Source organism: Rhinopithecus bieti, unplaced genomic scaffold, assembly GCF_001698545.2.
Source record: "Rhinopithecus bieti isolate Rb0 unplaced genomic scaffold, ASM169854v2 scaffold_30846, whole genome shotgun sequence".
Lineage (NCBI taxonomy): Eukaryota > Metazoa > Chordata > Mammalia > Primates > Cercopithecidae > Rhinopithecus > Rhinopithecus bieti.
The window spans coordinates 3,603,602-3,625,815 of NW_016814438.1; the positions used below are offsets into that span (position 1 = coordinate 3,603,602).

The 22,214-nt window shown below is 39.4% G+C and overlaps 1 protein-coding gene across 3 annotated transcripts in view; it reads left to right on the forward strand.

Annotated features, from left to right (window-relative positions):
- Window positions 1-22,214, forward strand: part of TMEM135 (transmembrane protein 135) — a 271,052-nt gene continuing 248,838 nt past the window's right edge. For 2 of the 3 annotated variants that reach the window (XM_017850917.1, XM_017850918.1), the window contains exons 1-3: window positions 2-363; window positions 16,309-16,436; window positions 20,476-20,568. In XM_017850917.1, the coding sequence (XP_017706406.1) occupies window positions 223-363; window positions 16,309-16,436; window positions 20,476-20,568 (362 nt within the window). In that variant the 5' untranslated portion in view covers window positions 2-222. Of the gene's footprint in view, window positions 364-16,308; window positions 16,437-20,475; window positions 20,569-22,214 lie in introns of all 3 variants that reach the window. The other variant, XM_017850919.1, reaches the window with a different exon arrangement.

A 22,214-nucleotide genomic window follows, 5' to 3' on the forward strand; every position in this document is an offset into this window, starting at 1 on the left:
CTCTCCGCCTCCCGGTGCACGTCCCGCCCCCTTAAGCTGCGATACGCCGAGCGTTCAACATCCGAGGACTTTGGCCCAGAGTAACCCCGCTCTCGTGACCTTTCACCTCCATTCCGCACCTCCGGCTGCTGGCCGGGCAAGAGGCTGGCGGCTGGGCTCTCGCGCCCCTCCCTGCAGGGCGCAGGCTCTCCTCCTCCCGTCTCCTCCGCGCTGTTCCTCGTCATGGCGGCCCTCAGCAAGTCCATCCCTCATAACTGCTATGAGATTGGCCACACTTGGCACCCTTCCTGCCGGGTCTCCTTCCTGCAGATCACCGGGGGCGCCCTGGAGGAGTCCCTGAAGATCTATGCTCCTCTGTACTTGGTGAGACCCGTCACCCCTCCCGCAGGGCGAGTTTAATGTGGAGGATGGGCCGGGGGCTGCAGTTGGTGCTCCCGAGGGGCTCTGGGGGACTTGCCTTGTGTCGGGCTCTTTTTTGGAGGGGTCGGAGTGTTTTGGGGGGCGGGTGGGGGGATGGGGGGGACGGCGGAGGTCTGCTTGGGGAGGATATACCAATTCCCTGCAAGGGAGAAGGGGAGGGAATTAGAGGTTGAGCTGTCATCTGATGCCTGTTGCTAGGAAGAGGATGGGCCCCGCCCCAACCTTAGAAATTTAAGTTTTAGGACACTCTAAAAACGTTAATTCAAAAGACCAGCGTTATTTTCTTCCGGGCTGCCTTGTGATGGATGGAGAGGTATTTGTAGGTCAGCGAGGCTATGAGAAGGACCTGCAAGCTTTCCATATCTAGTTTCCCCTGTTTTATTTTGGCTTTTTTTTTTTTTTTTTTTTGAATTAAGAAGGCATATTTGAGCCTAAGTCCCTGTGGCCTCAGATCTTGACTCAGTTTTGAGATGGTAGGATTGTGATTTGGGGTTTTGCAAGTGTTTTTGCAAGTTCACAGAACAGACTCCTGGGTTGAGATTGTGTGTGGTGATTTAAAGGGTGATGCCAGTCTTTCAGTGAGTGAACTTGGTTAGGACATCTGACTTTGTGTCACCTAGGACCTTTTACACAGCTTTACATATAGGGCAATTAATAGGAAATATTTGGCAATATGTATATGTAACACTGAGGACTATTAAAGATGCTCTTCAATGTTCTTGCCAAAATCTTTTTTTCAATAACCTTATCCTTGATATTAAAGATTTAGTATTACTTTGGCCATTGAAGTGCATTGTCTCATTTTCTTGCCTTACAGAGTTTGTGTCCTAAGAAGACAGATCATATTTTTTGTATGTCTTCTAAGAATTTCGATATTCAGCAGATGATCAATTATTATTTCTTATTGAAGTAATTTAGATTTATACCCTAATGTTCCTGAAAGTGTGTCATGGCTGTATCTGTAGTACTTCTTGAAAAGTCTGATTATGTATTTCAGAGATAACACAGGAGAAGGTGGTGACTTTGTCTGAGGTTGCAGGCATCTGTTTCATTTTTATTGTATAGACTGGTGCTTCTCAAATTTTCATGTATGTTGGGAATCCTCTGAGGATTATGTTAAAATGGGGGTTCTAATTCATTGGGTCCTGGTGGGGCCTGAACCTCTGCTTTCCTAACAAACTCGTGGTAATGCTGATGGTGGGGGCTGCACTTTGAATAATAAAGATCTGGAGTAGAGGCCAATAATTATTATTGGAGCTGGAAATTTTTTCCTCGATTTTCTTTGGCAAAGATTCGTGTTTATCTGCTTTTCCACATTCACCGTGGCCAGTCTATGTCTCAGATTTTTTCTTTTTCTTTTTGGATACAGGGTCTTGTTGCATTGCCATTCTGGCTGGAGTGCAGTGGTGCAACCACAGCTCAATGCGTAAGGCCCAGATCTGTAAAAAATAAAACATCTACAAACATTATTGAGCTCTTGATACACAGCTATACAAAAGATTGTTCCTGCCCTCAGAGGATTATGATATAGGTGGAAAGAGAGTTTATGCTGTCTACTTCTCCCTTTGAAAATCCATAGCACTTTTTGTTCATTAATTCATTCACTTAACAAATATTTGTTGAATGCCTGATACCTGTTATATCAATAGCTTAGACAATTTATGGATTATAGTCTATGATAGGGAAGTTCAGGGCAGCAACAGGAACATAGGTTCTCCTATTCCTACTCCAACAAGGTAGGTTGGGGGTGTTCAGGAAAGGAGTTGTGTTTTACTACTGTATCTCCAACAAGATTAAGTACTTATTGAGGATAAATTTTCCATCTCATGTGGCCTTGTACCCTTACATCTGTGTATTTGCAAATTTGGGTTGCTACTCATCAGTAGTTGTGAAATAAAATTAGTGGGAACTGAATAGCATTTTATTTTATATTAAGTGAAATGGAAGAAAATAAAAAATGTTAAAACACATTGCGCATACTAAGGATAAGCATTATTTCGTGACAGTTTTGTTTCAGTTATCCATGTAGGTGTGGGTGGTGCTGCTTGGAGCACATAGCTGTTTTCTTTGTAAGTGTTGGATAGTTGACTAAATGTATACCCCCATGTACTAAGATGCAAGGTGGTGTGGTGGAAAGAAATTGAGCTTTAAAAAGGGATCAGGTGGGGTGCGGTGGCTCACACCTATAATCCCAGCACTTTGGGAGCCCAAGGCATGTGGATCACCTGAGGTCAGGAGTTTGAGACCAGCCAACTTGACCAATGTGGTGAAACCCCATCTATACTAAAAATATAAAATTAGCTGGGCGTGGTGGCACATGCCTATAATCCCAGCTACTTGGGAGGCTGAGGCAGGAGAATCGCTTGAATCTGGAGGCGGAGGTTATAGTGAGCTGAGATCGTGCCATTTTACTCCAGCCTGGGAAACAAGAGCAAAACTCCGTCACAAAACAAAAACAAAACAAAACAAAAAATGGGATCGGGGTATCAGGATTTGAATCTCAGCTCTTCATTTGCCAGCTGTTTGACTTTGTATATGTTACTTTATCTTTCTTTTTGAGAATTATATGAAATAGTGCATTGATGATGTATCACATATTTTCTAGTTTATCATAGGTTTTGAATAGTTATGCATATTTTTCTTCCTCCCTTCTCTGGTGGCACTTAAGAGTGAAGTTCATGGAAGATGGGTAGGGGAAGCCTCTTGAAGTAAGTGGTCCTTGATTTGTGCCTTGAGTATAAGGCTGTACAGACATTGATTCATGCAGTAGATATTTATAGCATACCTATTCTTAATGGAGAGGAGGGAGGATAATGTAAACTGAGGCAGAAAACTAAGTGGTTTTATAAGAGAAGCAATGCATATATTGTCTATAACAGAACGTTTGCATGCAGAAGTTGTGAGTGATAACAACTTATGTTTATTATGTGCTTAGTCCTTTATCTTTTTTAACCCTTACACAAATCCAACTTATTATCCCCATTTTATGGGTAAGACAACTGAAGGTTAGAGACATTAAGTGATTCACAAGATTTAGATCTAGTAAGGAGAAAGACAGGATTCAGTTCTCATGGTTTTTTTTTTTTTTTTTGACTGAAAGTCAGACTGAAGGACAGGCTAAAGGAACCATTGAGGGTTTTTTCGTGTGCATGCTATTGAGTTTTTTTTTTTGAACAAAGGGGTTATAAGTACAAAATAATGCTTTCAGATGCTAAATATGGTAACACTGGGAAGACTAGATAGGAAAGATGTTTGAGAAATTGGTGCAGTAGATTCACTAAGTGGTAGTAAGAGTCAGAACTCCTGTGGAATCTCACCCTGCAATTTACTATCAATAGGAACTTTAGAAAAATTATTGAATTGCATGGAGCCTTAGTCTCCTTGCTTTGCAGAAGATGATTGTACCCATTTTTTAAGGTCTGTTGTGAGGAGTTAAATAGGCTAATAGTGCATTAGTTATGATCTGTGTCTCCATCTCCAGTTAAAGCAGTGGTATGTGTTTAGACTCGTGTAGTACCTCATTAAATGCTTAATATGTGTCTAAATGAGTGAAGGTATGAATGAATGAACTCATGAATAGTGCAGGAGCGAAGAGGTATTTGGCAGGTCTGCCAGAGAAAATGAAAAGGCAGTTCTAGAGGCGTTTTGCAGGCAGAAAGAACAGGACTTAGAGACCAAGGATACTGGGGCAGTGTGAGGACTTGTTTATACTTCTAGGCTGTCAAGTCAGATTGTTGCAGTTGCCATTATTGCTAGAAATGGAGAAGCTCCAAAGGCAAGCTGGTGTAGGGACCAATGGAGAGCTTTCCCCTTGGCCCTCTGAAGGTTCACCAAAAATCACTGACAGGAGGCAGATGGATTAATAGGAGAAAGGGCATGTACCAATTTATTTAACATGTATACACGGGAGCCTTCAGAATGAAGACCCCAAAATACAGGGGAAATTATCTGTTTTTATGCTTACGTTCAACAAAGTATAGACAGCTATGTAGAAATGTGATTGGACAATAATGCTAATGCTAATAGACTGATTGGGGAAGCAAGGCCTGTCTGTCTAGATTCTTCTTGGCCTCTTTGAGCATTCATTCTTTTCTTTTGGGTATGGGGCAGGACCCTCTCTGGAATGGGGGCTTATGACTTACAGTCAAACAAGGTAGGTCAGATAGTTTCTTTATGGCCAGTTTTTACATGGAAAGGCGAAGGGAAAGTTAGTATGATATTTTAAGATTTTCTGGCTGGTTTTGGGGAAAATAGGTTCTGGTTTTTATGACCTGCCTTGGGGAAAATTCTAGTTTCTAAGGCTAGCTCACGGGAGAATGGGACTGGGAGACAGGAGAGCAGGAGAAGGTCAGGAAAAAAATTCTGCTTCTAAGGCTGCTTCTGAGGCCTTTATTTTGGGGTATTGTATTCTGAGTCCCAACATGAAGGAAGATTTTTTATCAAGAGTGTTTTCTGGAGCCTATAAAATGGGTCTTATATATCTGCTTTTCACTGGAAACATTACGTGATAATGTAATGTAAAAATCATTTAGTTATTGAATAGAAAGATAAAGCGAGCCCCTTATTTACACCCCTGTAAAATAGGTCTCAAGCAAAAATCAAAGGGGGATTATGCACAGATTTACAGTTCCATGGTCTCCAAAGCTCTTGATTTCTGGGGAATATCTTAAATTATACAACCAGCCAGATTGTAAAAAAAAAAAAAAGCGTATTTCTATGGAATACATAAAAGATAACTCTTGTTTTATGAGTTATGACTTCGAGAAAAAAATTCGTGCCTCAATTTGTGCGTAAGCAATATATATATATGGATACTTTCTTTTATTGATTATGAAAAGACGATGTGGATTGAAAGGCTGGAACACAGACTTATGTTGTATAAATCTATCTGTATAAGCTTTGGAAGTAAAAAATGTGGTAAGACCTTGACAATAGATTGATCATTTATTTATTATCTTATTAGTTATTGAGTACTTAGGTGATAGGCCGGTGATGGGTGGTAATTAGGGAAGGGGAGTTAATTGAAGTGATGGTTTAACAAAGAACTAAATAAAATAGTTTTAAGAAAGTCTTTTGAAAGTGTCAGTATAATTTCTTACATTACAGTTACTTCCATTACTTTTATAGTATAGTGAATGAGAATTATGTTTTCATCCCCAACAACTTAAACTGGGCACATAGAATGCCTAATAGTGGTTGATGGTTTGATGGTTAAGGGTCTTATAATATTTTAGATTTATTATTCTTCCATTATCGTAATATAGTACATAATACAGTACTGTACTAAAGACTTAATTCAAATCTCTGTTGACCATAGGTTAAACTTTTAAATTGCCTTTTAATTGATCACTAATCTTAGTTTTCTTTCTACTCATTGATATGCTCTTAAGCAATGTTGTGATTGAGGTTTGTGTATTTTTTCCTTCAGGTAATAGGAAATGAATCTGTTTTATCTTTGGATACTAGGAATATAGTTAATAAGTATTTGTTAGTGACCCTGAATAATTAATGAGTCAAGTTAGTATGGTGAATTGATCTTACATACTATATGTGAGGCTCTGTCTTCCTCATAATTATACTTGAGGGGAATCAATAATTGAAATAAAGAAGATTTTAACTAACTTGGCTCATAGGAGTATTGAAAAATATTTAGTGGCTGGGTGGGTTGGCTTACGCCTGTAATACCAGCACTTTGGGAGGCCAAGCTGGGCGGATCACCTGAGGTCAGGAGTTTGAGACCAGTCTGGCCAACATGGTGAAACCCATCTCTACTAAAAATACAAAAATTAGCTGGGCATGGTGGCACGTGCCTGTAGTCCCAGCTACTAGGGAGGCTGAGGCAGGAGAATCACTGGAACCTGGAGGCGGAGATTGCAATGAGCCTAGATTGCGCCACTGGACTCCAGCCTGGTGACAGAGCGAGAGTCCGTCTCAAAAAAAAAAAAAAAAAGGAAATGGACCTTAAATGGACCTAAAATAATTTATATGTGAAAGAAGAGTATTAAGGAAGAGTGCTAAATCAAGTATCATCAAATTTGAGCATGTTCCTTTTGTAAGAATGCTGAATTTTTTCAACTTACTGTCATTTATTTTGTATAGCCTTTTGACTCATTGGATTTGTCAGATTGCTTTGGTTTCTTGATTCTTACTTGATCTTGGGGGTTTGGATTGTGATTAATCCACTTTGGGAGTTTCCTTGAAAGATTCTGCACCTCTTGGCAGTGATGAAGGAAGGCTTGTTCTGATTAGCTTCAATTTTTAAACCTTGAAGGAAATACACACGGGACCATTTTTTTTTTTCAGACCCGCATGTCAGAAACTCGCAAGCATAGGAGACACTGAATTAACCAGAACCAGTTGAATTTCACTGTGCCCCTAGCTGCATTTAGAGCCCGTGGAGTGTAATATAACTGTATTTACTCTGAATCTTCATTTCCTTTCACTGTCTCTTTTCTACCTTTATTTCATTCATCAAATATTACATGAGAGTAAGCAATACTGGAGTGAGGGGAACATGGAGGTTAACAATGAAGGGGGAAGATAAACTTAAAATAAATGCACACAAAATTATCTGTGATAAGTGCTATTAAGAAGACATACGGAGTGTTACTAGGCTGTTTACAAGAGGATCCATTCTAGTGTAGAGGGTTTGGGAAGCCTTTCCTAAGGAAGTGACATGGTGATTATATGAATATATATAACGTGAACATATATTAGGTTTAACATTTATGACACAAAAACCAAATTTTAACATGAGGAAATCAAGAGAAATAAGCCATTGCTTTATAGAAAAAGAGTTTATTTGACAATTTCACGAATCCAGTACCCTGGTCAAGAATTTGGCCTTTGCTTACCTTGAAGTCAAAGGCAGTAAGAAAACTTTATTGCTGCCAGGCATGGTGACTCATGCCTGTAATCCCAGCACTATGGGAGGCTGAGGAGGGCAGATCACGAGGTCAGGAGATTGAGACCATCCTGGCCAACATGGTGAAATGCCATCTCAAATACAAAAAATTAGCTGGGCATGGTGGCGGGCACCTGTAGTTCCAGCTACTTGGGAGGCTGAGGAAGGAGGATGTTGTGAACCCAGGAGGCCTCGGAGCTTGCAGTGAGCCGAGATCGCGCCACTGCACTCTAGTCTGGGTGACAAAGCGAGACTCACTCTGTTCTCAAAAAAAAAAAAAAAAAAAACACTTTACTGCCTACAAATACCTCGATTAACAAATGTTCTGAAACTGAACCAACCTTCTAATAAAATCTGTTTTAAATTATAGTAGTCAGAAATTTTTAATTACAAATGTTAGAAAAACTATTTGAATAACTTCTGTTTGTCTTGCTTACCCCATTTAAGGGTAAGTTGAGATTGTTTTAGACAAAACTGTGAAGTCTGAGAAGTTAACCATCTTTTTTTAATTTTTATTTTTTTGAGATGGAGTTTCGCTCTTGTTGCCTAGGCTGGAGTGCAGTAGCACAATCTCGGCTCATGCCAACCTCCACCTCCTGGGTTCAAGTGATTCTCCTGCCTCAGCCTCCTGTGTAGCTGGGACTACAAGTGTGTGTCACCGTGCTTGGCTAATTTTGTATTTTTAGTAGAGATGGGGTTTCACCATGTTGGTTAGGCTGATCTTGAACTCCTGACCTCAAGTGATCCACCCACCTCTGTTATAGGAAAGGGATCCTGATTTAGACCCCAAGAGAGGGTTCTTGGATTTCGCACAAGAAAGAATTCAGGGTGAGTCCGCAGTGCAAAGCAAAAGCAAGTTTATTAAGAAAGTAAAGTGGTGAAAGGACAGCTACTCCATAGACAGAGTAGGACATTCCTCAAAGTTAGATGAGGAATGCATCCACCCTAGGTACAATGCCTGTATATATGGGGAGATGTGCACTGCTACAAGGGTTTGTGTTGTGATAAAGGATTAATTTTCTTAGTTACTATATTTTGCAAGAATTGATATTATTGTTAAAGCAAAATTAGGAATGCCTTTGTTCTTCAGATATTGGGATATGTGGACACTCCCAAGTCTGGGTCTGTTTTTGTAAATGTTATTAATTTGTTCCTTTAACCGTAAATATCTAGAGGCTAGGAATGCCTAATTTTCTGAGAATGCAGCCCAGCAGGTCTCAGCCTTATTTTCCTAGCCCTCATTCAAAATGGAGTCTCTCTGGCTCGAGCGCCTCTAACACCTCTGCCTCCCAAAGAGCTGGCATTACGGGTGTGAGCCACTGCACCCGGGCAAGCATCTTTTTAAAGCTTTCTTTTCTGTGCTCTTTTCTCTTTTCCCATGGTTAAATTTCATGATTAGATTTCTTTTCTGGTTCAGGTAGGTGGTTAGGGTTACCCTATCAAAGAATAATAAAGGATTTTATATACATCAAATGGTTGACAGACTAATTATTAGACTTTAATATGAATGAGTTGAAGTGCAGTTTAAACCTTTTAATGTTGGCTTTATCTTCTTTTTAATGGAATTTATGTATCAACAAATAGTGAGACAGTTGTTATTTTTTAGTCAAGATAGTTACTGTTATCTGTGATTTCTTCTCTTTCTCAAATCATCCTTACTTCCAGGGCTTAAACTCTTAGTGTTCATGTGTTCTGTTTAAAGGATTCAATTCATTACCCAATATTCACCCAATTTATCACCCAGTATTCTTATTGTAGAGACTGCAACATATATATATACTTTCTGTTTTTCATCTGAATATTGTTGTTCAATTAGAAATATATTAGGTTTTTTCCCATTATTTAAAGTATTTCACATTAGAGTCCATGATATTTGTCCTTAAGTATGCAGAAGATGGCAGGGTATGAAAGAGTGTTTAGGTTTAAAGTTGTGGTGCTGCATGTGAGTTACATCACTGAAAGTTGAAGTGACAGGTGTGTGTTTTCAAGACTTTCTCTATATTACAAAAATATTGGTATTACTCAGTTTTGTTTTGTTTTGTTTTTTTTTTTTGAGACGAAGTCTTGCTCTATCGCCCAGGCTGGAGTGCAGTGGCATGATCTCGGCTCACTGCAAGCTCCACCCCCCCGGGTTCATGCCATTCTCCTGCCTCAGCCTCCCCAGTAGCTGGGACTACAGGCGCTCGCCACCATGCCCGGCTAATTTTTTGTATTTTTAGTAGAGACGGGATTTCACCGTGTTAGCCAGGATGGTCTCGATCTCCTGACCTTGTGATTTGTCTGCCTTGGCCTCCCAAAGTGCTGGGATTACAGGCGTGAGGCACCGCACCCAGTCGGTGTTACTCAGTTTTGAACATGAGTATAATATATGCAGGGCTCAATCTGAGTCTTGTTCCTGATCACATTTTGTTTCAGTGTTGTAACTTAAGTATATTTTTATGTTTATCTTGAAAGCCTATCTCAACTTTTATGTAAAAAATTGAAAATGTAGGAGAGGAAGGCTATTACAGGTAAGGTATGTAAGGCTTAATGGTCATCGCTAAAGTTTGATGGTATGATTTTCATTATAGGGAGGCTTTACAATATAATCATGGAAAACTTTTGAAGATTGCTTGTATCTTCCCACATATATTATTAACAAGTTGCCCCAGTTTTTTGGCTTGTTTTGTTTTTAATAAGCTGGTTCTTGTATCTATTGGGGGCAGCATGGTGTCATGCACTGGTTGTGAGTTACAAGATCTGAGTTTTGTTTTGCTTCGCGATTTGTGATGCAATTTCTTCATTTATAAATAGAAGAGAATCCTGCCTTAACAACTTCATGGCTTGCTGTGGGAATTATGAGAGACAGTGCATATATAAAAACTTTAAAAACTGTAAGAAGATAGGTAAATATTGGTCTATGATACTTGGTTTCTTGTCATTTTGTTTGAGATATTTATATTTGGCTTTCGTAGCTAATAATTCTAACCTTAAAAATAAAGATGTTGGAAGCAATTGAGATTTAGCTTATTAGAGTTCTTCAGAGAAACAGAAGCCTCTGTGTGTGTGTGTGTGTGTGTGTGTGTGTGTGTGTGTATAAAATAAAGAATTGGCTCACAATTTTGGAGGCTTCATAAGTGCCAAGATCTGCAGTTGGCATGCTGGAGACCCAGAGAGCCAACGTGTAATTCCAGTGTTAGTCCAAAGACCTGAGTACTAGAAGAGACAATGGTGTAAGTTCCAGTCTGAAAGCCAGCAGGCTGTAGACCCAAGAAGAACTGGTGTTTCAGTCAAGTATGAAGGCAGGAAAATACCAGTGTCCTAGCTCAATAAATCAGACAGGAGGAGGAGTTTGGTTTTTTGTTCTTTTCAAGTCTTCAACCTAGGGGATGAAGCCTACTCACATTAGGAAGGGCAGTCTGTTTTTCACAGTCTACTGATTCAAATGTTAATCTCACCTAGGAGCACCCTCATAGACATATGCAGAATAATCATTTGACCAAATGTCTAGGCATTCCTTGGCCCAGGCAGGTTAATGCATAAAATTAAACATGGTATATAGGAAAATTTGTTTGTCAAAACAAATAATTCTACCTCCTTTATTATGCTATTTTTTTTTTTTTGACAGTCTTGCTCTGTCACCCAGGTTGGAGTGTAGTGAGTGACGTGATCTTGGCTCGCTGCAACCTCTGTCTCCTGGGTTCAGGTGATCCTCCTGCCTCAGCCTCCTGAGTTGCTAGAGTTACAGGTGTGTGCCACCACACTCAGGTAATTTTTTGTATTTTTAGTAAAGACAGGGTTTCGCTTTGTTGGCCAGACTGGTCTTGAACTCCTGGTCTCATGTGATCTACCTGCCTTGGCCTATGATAAATAATTGTTAAAAACAAGGTCTTATTTTAAAAGCATTTTGAAAATTTTATTTAAAATTTTTTAAAAAAACTTAATTAATTAATTATTTTTGTGATGAAGTCTTACTCTGTCACCCAGGCTGGAACGCAGTGGTGTGATCTCAGCTCACTGCAACCTCGGCCTTCTGGATTCAAGCGATTCTCTTGCCTCAGCCTCCCGAGTAGCTGAGATTGCAGGTGCCCACCATCATGACTGGCTATTTTTTGTATTTTTATAGAAACGGGGCTTCACCATGTTGGGCAGGCTGGTCTTGAACTCCTGACCTCAGGTGATCCACCTGCCTCGGCCTCCCAAAGTGCTGATGTCAGCCACCGCGCCCAGCCCAAAAATTTTTAGAAAAAAATTACAGGAGGTCTTCTGACTATGGATGAATATCCTACTTTAGTTCTGTTGTTTGAAGATCTTATTTATTTATTTATTTATTTTTTTATTGAGACGGAGTCTTGCTCTGTTGCCCAGGCTGGAGTGCAGTGGCGTGATCGTGGCTCACTGCAGTCTCTGCCTCCCAGATCTTGGCTCACTGCAGTCTCTGCCTCCCAGGTTCAAGTGATTCTCCTGCGATTCTCCTGCCTCAGCCTCACGAGTAGCTGGGATTTACAGGCGTGTGCCACCATGCCTGGCTAATTTTTGTATTTTTAGTAGAGACAAGGTTTTGCCATGTTGTCTGAGCTGGTCTCAAACTCCTGACCTCAAGTGATCCACCCGCCTCAGCCTCCCAAAGTTCTGGGATCATAGGCATGAACCACCATACCTGGCCTTTCCCAGATATTCTGATTATCAGAGATAGAAATCTCTTCTTAACACTTAATAAAGCAAACCTGCACTACACAAAAAGGAATTGGGGTTGGATCAGGAAGCAATTCTGCAGAGTGAAGGAAACTAGCATTTTCAAAATGCCTACTATGTGCTGGTTACTCTGCTAAATACTTTATATTTGTTATCAGATTTATTAAAAAGTACCTATTAATAGATTTTGGGGCCGGGCGTGGTGGCTCATACCTGTAATCCCAGCATTTTGTGAGGCCAAGGCAGACGGATCATGAGGTCAGGAGTTTGAGACTAGCCTGGCTAATATGGTGAAACCCTGTCTCTGCTAAAAATGCAAAAATTAGTTGGGCATAGTGGTGCGTGCCTGTGATCTCAGTTGCTTGGGAGGCTGAGGCAGGAGAATCCTGCCCCTTGAACCCAAGAGGTGGAGGTTGCAGTGGGCCAAAATCGCGCCACTGCACTCCAGCCTTGGCAATGGAGCATTACTCTGAATTAAAAAAAAAAAAAAAAAAAAAAGAAAACAAGAAAGAAAGTTTAGATTTTATAGATCTTGGACAAGGAAAAGGGTAAAGTTAATTGCACAGCTGGTGGTTGTCTAGTCTCTTCTATTGGAATTAATTCTTTTTATTTGCTAATTTAGTGTTGTGAATGTTGTGTTCCCATCTTCTTTCCTCTTTATTTTTTTGTAGACTGGAACTGTAGTTTCTAGCCCCTGAGTCATCATGGGTGCCTTATTTAGTCTTTCTGCAGGTTAGATCACCAAATTCCTGAATAGTCGGGTTATTTTTATATCTTAGTTGTAATTTCCCTATGTTTTTGTGTTTTTCTCTGAGAATAAGCAACTTGAACTTCTGTAGAAGCTATAAGTCACAGGTTTAAATTTATAACATGCAGTATGGATAAGTGATAATTCTCCTTATTTAGAATGTGTTTTGACTTCAACATCAATTGGTAGTTAAGAGCCACTTGCCTGACTTCAATCCCTGCTCTGCATCTATCAGTTAATGTCACCTTGAGTAACTTCATCTCTCTCTACTAACTTTTTCTTCTTCTTCCTTTTTTTTTTTTTTTTTTTTTTTTTGAGACAGAGTCTCCCTCTGTCCCCCAGGCTGGAGTGCAGTGGCGTGATCTCGGCTCACTGCAGATTCTGCCTCCCGGGGTCACGCCATTCTCCTACCTCAGCCTCTTGAGTAGCTGGGACTACAGGTGCCCACCACCATGCCTGGCTAATTTTTTTGTGTTTTCAGTAGAGACGAGGTTTCACCATGTTAGCCAAGGTGGTCTCGATCTCCTGACTTTGTGATCCACCCGCCTTGGCCTCCCAAAGTGCTGGGATTACAGGCGTGAGCTATCATGCCCGGGCTGTACTAACTTTTTCTTATCTCTAAAATGGGGATAATAAAATCATGCCCAATAAAATGAGGAGATTGAAATCTAAAGTGCGTCTAAACAAAGATTTTTCATAGAAATAGTTGTAGGTTAAAGATTGTTATGAAAATTAAATGAGTTGATATTTGTATGGTATATATGATGGTGCCTGGCACAAGTGCTATGTAAGCATTTTAAAATAAAATAAAATTCTGGAACTAGCATATTAAAAATACATAAATTCATTATACTCTTTCCTTTAAGGCAGATGTTCTTACTCAATAAGGGGCACAATTTTACCTCCTAGGAAACATTTAACAATGTAGGCATTTTTGGTTATCACAGCTGGGGGGATTCTGTTGCCATTTAGAAAATAGAGAGCAGGGATGCTGCTAAACATCCTTCAATGCTTAGGACAGCCCTGCACAACAGATGATCTGGCCTAAAATGTCAATAGTGCCGAGGTTGAGAAACCCTACCTTAAAGAAATAATTTTTGCTAGAGATTACTCTAAGAAAGATTAAATACATACAACATAAAATTGACTCTTATGTGCAAACTATTTAATTTTCCAAAGAAACTAGATTTCTCACACTATCACACCCTTTAGAAATGTATTCTTCTAGAAGAGTTTAACAGTCAAACTCGGAGGCTCACGATGACTGCTGATTTAGAGTTTGGTACTAGTTGGCTTTAACTAGCATTTTCCTAATGGCTAATGTGCTTATTTGCTGTCTGTTTATCCTCTTCTGTGAAATGTCTGGTCATATATTTTCCTATTTTCTAATTGGATTGTTTGCTTTTTTATTGTTGAGTTTTGGGACTTCTTTATATATTCTAGATACTAGTTCCTTATTAGATATGTGATTTGTTAAGTATTTTCTTCTATTCTGGAGCTTGCCTTTTAATCCCCAACAGGTCTTTAATAGAGAAAAAGTTTGAATTTTGATGGAAGTTCAGTTTATCCATTTTCTTTTTTATGAATTGTGCTTTTGGTGTCAAGTCTAAGAATGCATTGTCTGGCCTTGTATCCATAAGATTTGCTCTGTTTTTTCCCCCTAAAAGGTTTGTAGTTTTATGTTTCATATTTGTGCCCGTGATCCATTTTAAATTAATTTTTGCGTAAAGTGTGAGACTAGGTTGAGATTTAGTTTTTCTTTTCTTTTAACCTATCATTTACCACACTGCCATATTATAGCTTATTGTTTTTGTTTGTGTCTATTTCCCTATGGCGATTTTATGTTCCTTGAAGGAAAGGATTGGGTCTTATTCATCATTGTTTTTCCTGTGTATGACAGTTGAATTGAAGTAATAGATGGTCAGTTTCAGAGGCTTGAAGAGGGAGGGAGTAACAGAAGAATTGAGAAGATGCCATTAGATTTGTTGATCACTGACTTTAGGGAAAGTGTTATCTCTGGAAAGGTGGGGAATAGATGGAGAGTTTTATAGTCTTTCTGTTCTCAAGTTAGTTTTTCTCTTTCTTACACCCTCTTACTCCTTCCCTATTAGGTTCTAACCTTTTTTGATATATTGTCTCATTATGTTGGGGAAGTACTGTTTTCCATGACTAGTGAGGAATCTTATTATTCTTCCAAATTCAGCACATATGCCTTTCTCCATGAAATTCCTGCCTTCCCCTGTATTAAACTCACTCTGCTAAACTTCTGTGGTACTTTCTGTTATATTACTAACACTTAGTCAGTCCTCAGTATCTATATATCTTGCACATATTATGATTTATGTTGCTTTATTTCCTGGAATGCTCAATAAATACTTAGATTACATGTCTATCCATATGATTACTAAATTATTTCAGGACCTTTTTTGGTTTTAATCTAGAAATCTTCCTTTCATATTCAGAGTTCACCAAAAAAAAAAAAAAAAAAAAAAGGTTTTCAATTTTTTCCTAGATTTTTAAAAGCTAAGTCATGAAGACTGATAGGTGATATATTTTTTTAAACACTCCTATAGATAAATTTCTGCAGCTTTTGTATTGGGACTTGTTCCTGTTTCTTGTTTCTGGTCACAGGTGATACTTATTGTGTTGTTACTAGATCTTTTTTTTTTTAAATTTTTTTATTTTTTGAGACGGAGTCTCGCTCTTCGCTAGGCTGGAGGCAATGTCGCGAATCTTGGGTCACTGCAACCTCTGCCTCCCACGTTCAAGTGATTCTCCTGCCTCAGCCTCCCAAGTAGCTGGGGACTTACAGGCGGCCCGGCCACCACTCCCGGCTCATTTTTGTTATTTTAGGAAAGAAGGGGTTTCACCATGTTGGCCAGATGGGTCGAACTCCAGGACCTCGTGATCCACCTACCTCGGGCCTCCCAAAGTGCTGGGATCAGATTGTAAGCCACTCTGGCCCAGCCTAGTTCTTAATATTATTTTTTTCAGGTTCTTTTTTTTAAATGGGCTCCAGGAGACCAGAAATCATTATTTTTTAAAATTTACTTTTTTATATTTCTCTCTCTCTCTGTCTCTCTCTCTCTCTGTCTCTCTCTCCCTCTTGCGCCACTATATATATATATATATATATATATTTTTTTTTTCCACACCGTAGTTCAATTTGAATAACTGAATGAATTTCTCTGGTTTCTATATGAAGTTCTCTAGTAGTAATAGGCTGATAAAATCTGTAATATAGTTTTCATTATAGCATCCAGTTTTTATTTGAATTGGAATTTTTTTCATTTAAAAGTATATTCCATTTTCAGTTTAAAACTGTTTTAAGGCATTACAAATATTTACCTCAACATATGGAGATTATTCAACATATGACCCATATAAATTCAGGTGTCTTCCTTTCTATCCTGAACATAGTATTTTTATAGGGGAACCAGTAAAATGCCAGCATTTTTACTTTAATTTTAAATATATGCTTTTATTCAGTAGCTTCCACATATAAGCTAATTTAAGTGGGAAATGTTGGTTGGATTAAACAAAAAATCCTTTCTCTTTCCAGATTGCAGCAATTCTCCGGAAACGGAAATTAGACTATTATTTACACAAACTACTCCCTGAGATCCTACAATCTGCTTCATTTCTAACTGCTAATGGGGCCTTGTATATGGCTTTCTTTTGCATTTTAAGGTTGGTACTCATAATCACCATAGATATTAATATAGGTTCTGCTATTGAAATGGAAACAAGTATGTGTTTACATAAATGTTATGTGGGTTACTGTCCCTGCTCCCCCCCCTTTTTTAATCTGTGAAGTGACATTTATGTCAATGAAAGCTTGTAAAACTAGGAACTATGAGCCTGTTGACCTCAAGATGTAATATAAACTTCAAATTATTGGTGTAATTATATAGCAAAAATGCTTTAAGATGTTATACATATTCTGAGGCCTGTTATATTTACCAAGTTGTTGAATAGGATTTCTTAGCTTTTCAATTTCATTGATCAGAAATTCAAGGCAACTGGCCGGGCGTGGTGGCTCAAGCCTGTAATCCTAGCACTTTGGGAGGCCGAGACGGGTGGATCACGAGGTCAGGAGATCGAGACCATCCTGGCTAACACGGTGAAACCCCGTCTCTACTAAAAAATACAAAAAACTAGCCGGGCGTGGTGGTGGGCACCTGTAGTCCCAGCTGCTCGGGAGGCTGAGGCAGGAGAATGGCGTGAACCCGGGAGGCGGAGCTTGCAGTGAGCTGAGATCCGGCCACTGCACTCCAGCCTGGGCGACAGAGCGAGACTCCATCTCAAAAAAAAAAAAAAAAAAAAAAAAAACAGAAATTCAAGGCAACTGTCTATGACATAGGTTAGGGCCACATGCAGTGAACAAACTTCAAAAGGACTATAACATACACATTTTTATTTATAAAACAGTAAGTTAACTCCTGGTATATTCTGTTGTTGGAACTTTTGGTCCTGATTCAGTCTTACATATATTACCTGTGCTGCATCTTTATACATTATAGAGATACAGATAGAATACAGTCTTTTGAGTGCTCCTACTTATTTGATATATTTATTAGCTATTCTTTTTTTTTCTGTTGATTGCTGAAAACTCACATTTTTTTCTTTCTTTCGTTTTTTTTTAATAGCTTCCTGTTAGTGTTGCACAAAGTAGTTGTGCAGGTATATTTTAACTGCGATTAAACTTACAATTTCCAAATGTCTTTTACAGATTTCTCCCTCAGATCATTATCAGATCATTAATATTTATAAACTTTTAGATTATGCAGAAAATAATTGATAAGGCTTTTATACTATTGAACAAATCATGCCTTTAAATTGACATGAAAATCTATGTAAGGAACTCTCTTTATCATGTGCTCTCTAGAAAGTTTCTATGACAGCTGTGCGCGGTGGCTCACAGCGGTAATCCCAGCACTTTGGGAGGTCGAGGCAGGTGGATCATGAGGTCAGCAGATCGAGACCATTCTGGCTAACACAGTGAAACCCCGTCTCTACTGAAAAAACAAAAAATTAGCTGGGCATGATGACGGGTGCCTGTAGTCCCAGCTACTTGGGAGGCTGAGGCAGGAGAATTGCTTGAACCCGCGAGGCCGAGGTTACAGTGAGCCAAGATCGCACCACACACTACAGGCTGGGCAACAGAGTGAGACTCTGTCTCAAAAAAAAAAAAAAAAAAAAAGAAAGTTTCTATAATTAGATTTTTTAAAAAATTGCAGTTAAGTATACCTTGCTATTGCAGCATCTTTCTTTGTGTTCTATGAACCTGTTTCGTTAAGTTGTAGAAGCATGTATCCTGAAGATACTAGGAGACCATAAGAACTCATGAGGTGGTTGAGGGTCAGGGTGGAATTGAAAATGTCACTTACATTTTGTTCCTAATTGGGTAGATGAGATGCTGTTACTTGAGGTAGGGAACTCAGAAGTTTGAGAAATTTGAGAAATACAGTGAGATCTGCTTTGGACATGTTGCTTTTTCTGGTGCCTGTGGGACATCTATGTTGACATGTCCAATAGACATTTGAAATTTGAACTTAGAATATATTTAAGGTAACATCCATGTTCTCCCTATAACTGATTCGCTAAGTCAATTTTTCTTAAGATTTTACATTCAATAAGTTCTTTATGGATTTTATATTGGAGGGAAAACCACTCAGTCTTCACAGGTGGAAGGTTTCTGATGTCCATATCAAAAAATACCCAAGTTATATGTCCTCAATAGCTTTTCTAATCTTTTTAAATCTGAGCTTCAATTTAAGAAATTATTTCAGGCCAGGTACGGTGGCTCCCACCTGCTATCTCAACACTTTGGGAGGCCAAGATGGGAGGATTGCTTGAGGCTGGCAGTTCGAGGCCAGCCTGGGCAACATGGTAAGACTCTGCCTCTTAAAACAAAAAAAAAATTAACCAGGTGCGGTAGTGTGCCTGTAGTCCCAGCTAACTCGGGAGGCTGAGGCAGGAGGATCCCTTGAACCCAGGAATTTTGGGCTACGGTGAACCATGATTGCAGCACTGCATGCCAGCCTGGGTGACAGGGCAAGACCTTGTCTCTAAAAAAAGAAAAATCTTGATTCTTATATATCTCTATATATAATTTTCATAATGTATAATTTAGCAATTTACCAACTTTGTCCAGATAATTTCTTGTAATTTTTACTTGCTACTTCTCCCTTTCTTAGGAACATATTGTTTTGAAAGGAAAAAAAAACTTCCTCATGTCTCCAAATGTTTTTTTTTTCTCTTAAAAAACCCACAGTGGCTCACGCCTGTAATCCCAGCACTTTGGGAGGCCGAGGCTGAGGCGGGTGGATCATGAGGTCACGAGTTCAAGACCAGCCTGACCAATATGGTGAAACCCTGTCTCTACTAAAAATAAAAAAAATTAGCTGGGTGTGGTGGCATGTGCCTGTAATCCCAGCTACTCAGGAGGCTGAGGCAGGAGAATTGCTTGAGCCTGGGAGGTGGAGGTTGCAGTGAGCCGAGATTGTGCCATTGCACTCCAGCCTGGGTGACAGAGTGAGACTCCGTCTCAAAAAAAAAACAAAAAACAAAACCCAGGCAGGCCGGGCATGGTGGCTCACACCTGTAATCCCAGCACTTTGGGAGGCTGAGGCGGACAGATCACGAGGTCAGGAGTTCGAGACCAGCCTGGCCAATTTGGTGAAACCCCCATCTCTACTAAAAATACAAAAAATTAGCTAGGCGTGGTGGCAGGCGCCTGTAATCCCAGCTACATGGGAGGCTGAGGCAGGAGAATCACTTGAACCCAGGAAGCAGAGGTTCCAGTGAGCCAAGACCACACCACTGCACTCCAGCCTGGGCAACAGAGCATGACTCCATCTCAAAAAAAAAAAAATCAAAACCAAAAACAAAACTCAGGCAACTACTGGTCATTTGTAATTTGTAATTTATGAGGCACTATGAGGATTCCTACTTTCAAGGAATATACTCTAGTAAATGAAAAATGACATACATAAAACTAAAATATGTAAAATGCTTTAGTAAATGCTGTAAGAAAAAGTTATCAAGGGTTGTGGAAGCAAAGAAGGGAAAACATTTATTGAATATCTACCATGTGTTGAAAAAATAGTCATAATAATAGTAATAACAGCTAACACTTTCTGAGTACTTGTTATGTGTCCTGCATGGTGCTGGGAAATGTCTCATATAGTTCTCTTAATGGCTCTATGAGATAGGTAATATTATTCTCATTTGGTAAATAAAAGAAACTGAGAAGCCAGAGGGTCTGCATAGCCAGCAGATTTGGATCCTGAATGAATGTAACCGGCTGTTATCAAAAGGAGTGTTACCCGTTATTTGTTACTGTAGCAGCCTTAATGAGAGTTAGTGAGAGACTTAACTAAGGCAGGGGCAGTAGGTTGGAGAGGAATTTGAAAGATAAATTGCATCTGTAATAATTTAAAGGAATAATTTAATATGTGGGTAAGGGAAACAGAAAGTTAAAGATGACGTGTGTCAAACATAAGTGGATAGGTTGTTGTTGATGCTATTAACCCAGGAAAATAGAGGAGAGAGAACAAGTTCATGGGGATAGGAGAGAGATAAGAAGTTTGATTTTGAATATGTTTATTTTGAGGTACTGTGTTACATTTAAATAGAGGTTGGATAGAGAAGGGAAACTTCTATTCATAGTAACTGAAGTAACCAACTAGGAATTTCATACAAAAATTCCAAATTTGAATTTCAGGAAGATACTTGGAAAATTCTACTCATGGACTCCTGGCTTTGGTGCCGCTTTGCCAGCATCTTACGTGGCCATTCTCATTGAAAGAAAAAGCAGGTAAAATTTTATATATTTATTTAACAGAACTGATTACTTGTCCCCCACCCCAACCAGATTTTTTTTTCCCTTAATTATCACTTACAGGGATGAGAAAATTTCTAGATATATTTTTTTCAGTTCTGCAGATATTTGATTGAAAATTACTTTTATATTAATGTTTATATGTATTAATTTTATATTTATTGTCTGTAAAAATATAAAAATGGACATTATAGAGCAGTAATAGCCTCTGTTTACTAAAAGATGAGAGAGTTCTTTATGTGACCTAACTAAAATATGGCTATGCAAATTCTAGGCCAGGTGGCCCATTCCTGTAATCCCAGCCCTTTGGGAGACTGAGGCAGGTAGATGGCTTGAGCCTTGGAATTTGAGACCAGCCTGGCCAGCATTGCAAAACCCTGTCTCTCCACAAAAAACTACAAAGAAAATTAGCTGGACTCACGTGATGATGTACTCATGTAGTCCCTGCTACTGGGGAAGCTGAGGTGGGAGGATCACGCGAGTCCCCAGAGGTCAAGACTTCAGTGAGCTGTGATCATGCCGCTGCACTTCAGTCTGGGCAACAGAGTGAGACTCCTGTCTCAAAAAGCAAGCAAATAAACAAACATATTATAATCAAAGATCTTTTCCATAGCCATAATAGCATTTCACACTTAAGAAAATAAACAAGGCCGGGCGCGGTGGCTCAAGCCTGTAATCCCAGCGCTTTGGGAGGCCGAGACGGGCGGATCACGAGGTCAGGAGATCGAGACCATCCTGGCTAACACGGTGAAACCCTGTCTCTACTAAAAAATACAAAAAACTAGCCGGCCGTGGCGGTGGGCTTCTGTAGTCCCAGCTACTCGGAGGCTGAGGCAGGAGAATGGCATAAACCCGGGAGGCGNAATAGTTTTTTGTTATCATCTAGATCTTTACTTTGCTTCAGGCTCATTGAGTGATCTCAAATCAATTATTATTATTATTATTAATTGATTTATTTTTCTGTGCTGGAGTCTTGCTCTGTTGCACAGGCTGGAGTGCAGTGTTGCGACTTCAGTCCACTACAACCTCCGCTTCCCAGGTTCAAGCAGTTCTCCTGTCTCCTGCCACCATGCCTGGCTAGTTTTTGTGTTTTTTTTTTTAGTAGAGATAAGGTTTCACTGTGTTGACCAGGCTGGTCTCAAACTCTTGACCTTGTGATCCGTCCGCCTTGGTCTCTTCCAAAGTGCTGGAATTACAGACGTCGGCCACTGTGCCTGGCCCAATTATTATTTTTAAGACACCTTGTGTTTTAAAAAAAATTTTTATAGTTATCAGCCTGAAATTTTCCATGTGAATAACTATGATTTCTATAAAATGTTGCAAACTTACATGAACTGTTCAGTCAGGTAAACAGTTAAAATTTAAAGGTTTTGCCATAAGAAAATACTTGCCATCTCATGAATAATTGTTTTTATTGCTGAGGAATTTATCCACCTTTGTCCCAGATAAATCAAAGAAGGATCGTGTATCAAAACCACTTATGAAGATGCTTATTGTAGTCATTGGCCCTCTGGTAAGAATGTGAGTAATTCTCATCAGATAACCAAATATTAAACTACTGAAAGCCACTCTTTTTTTTTTTTGAGACAGAGTCTCACTCTGTTACACAGGCTGGGGTGCAG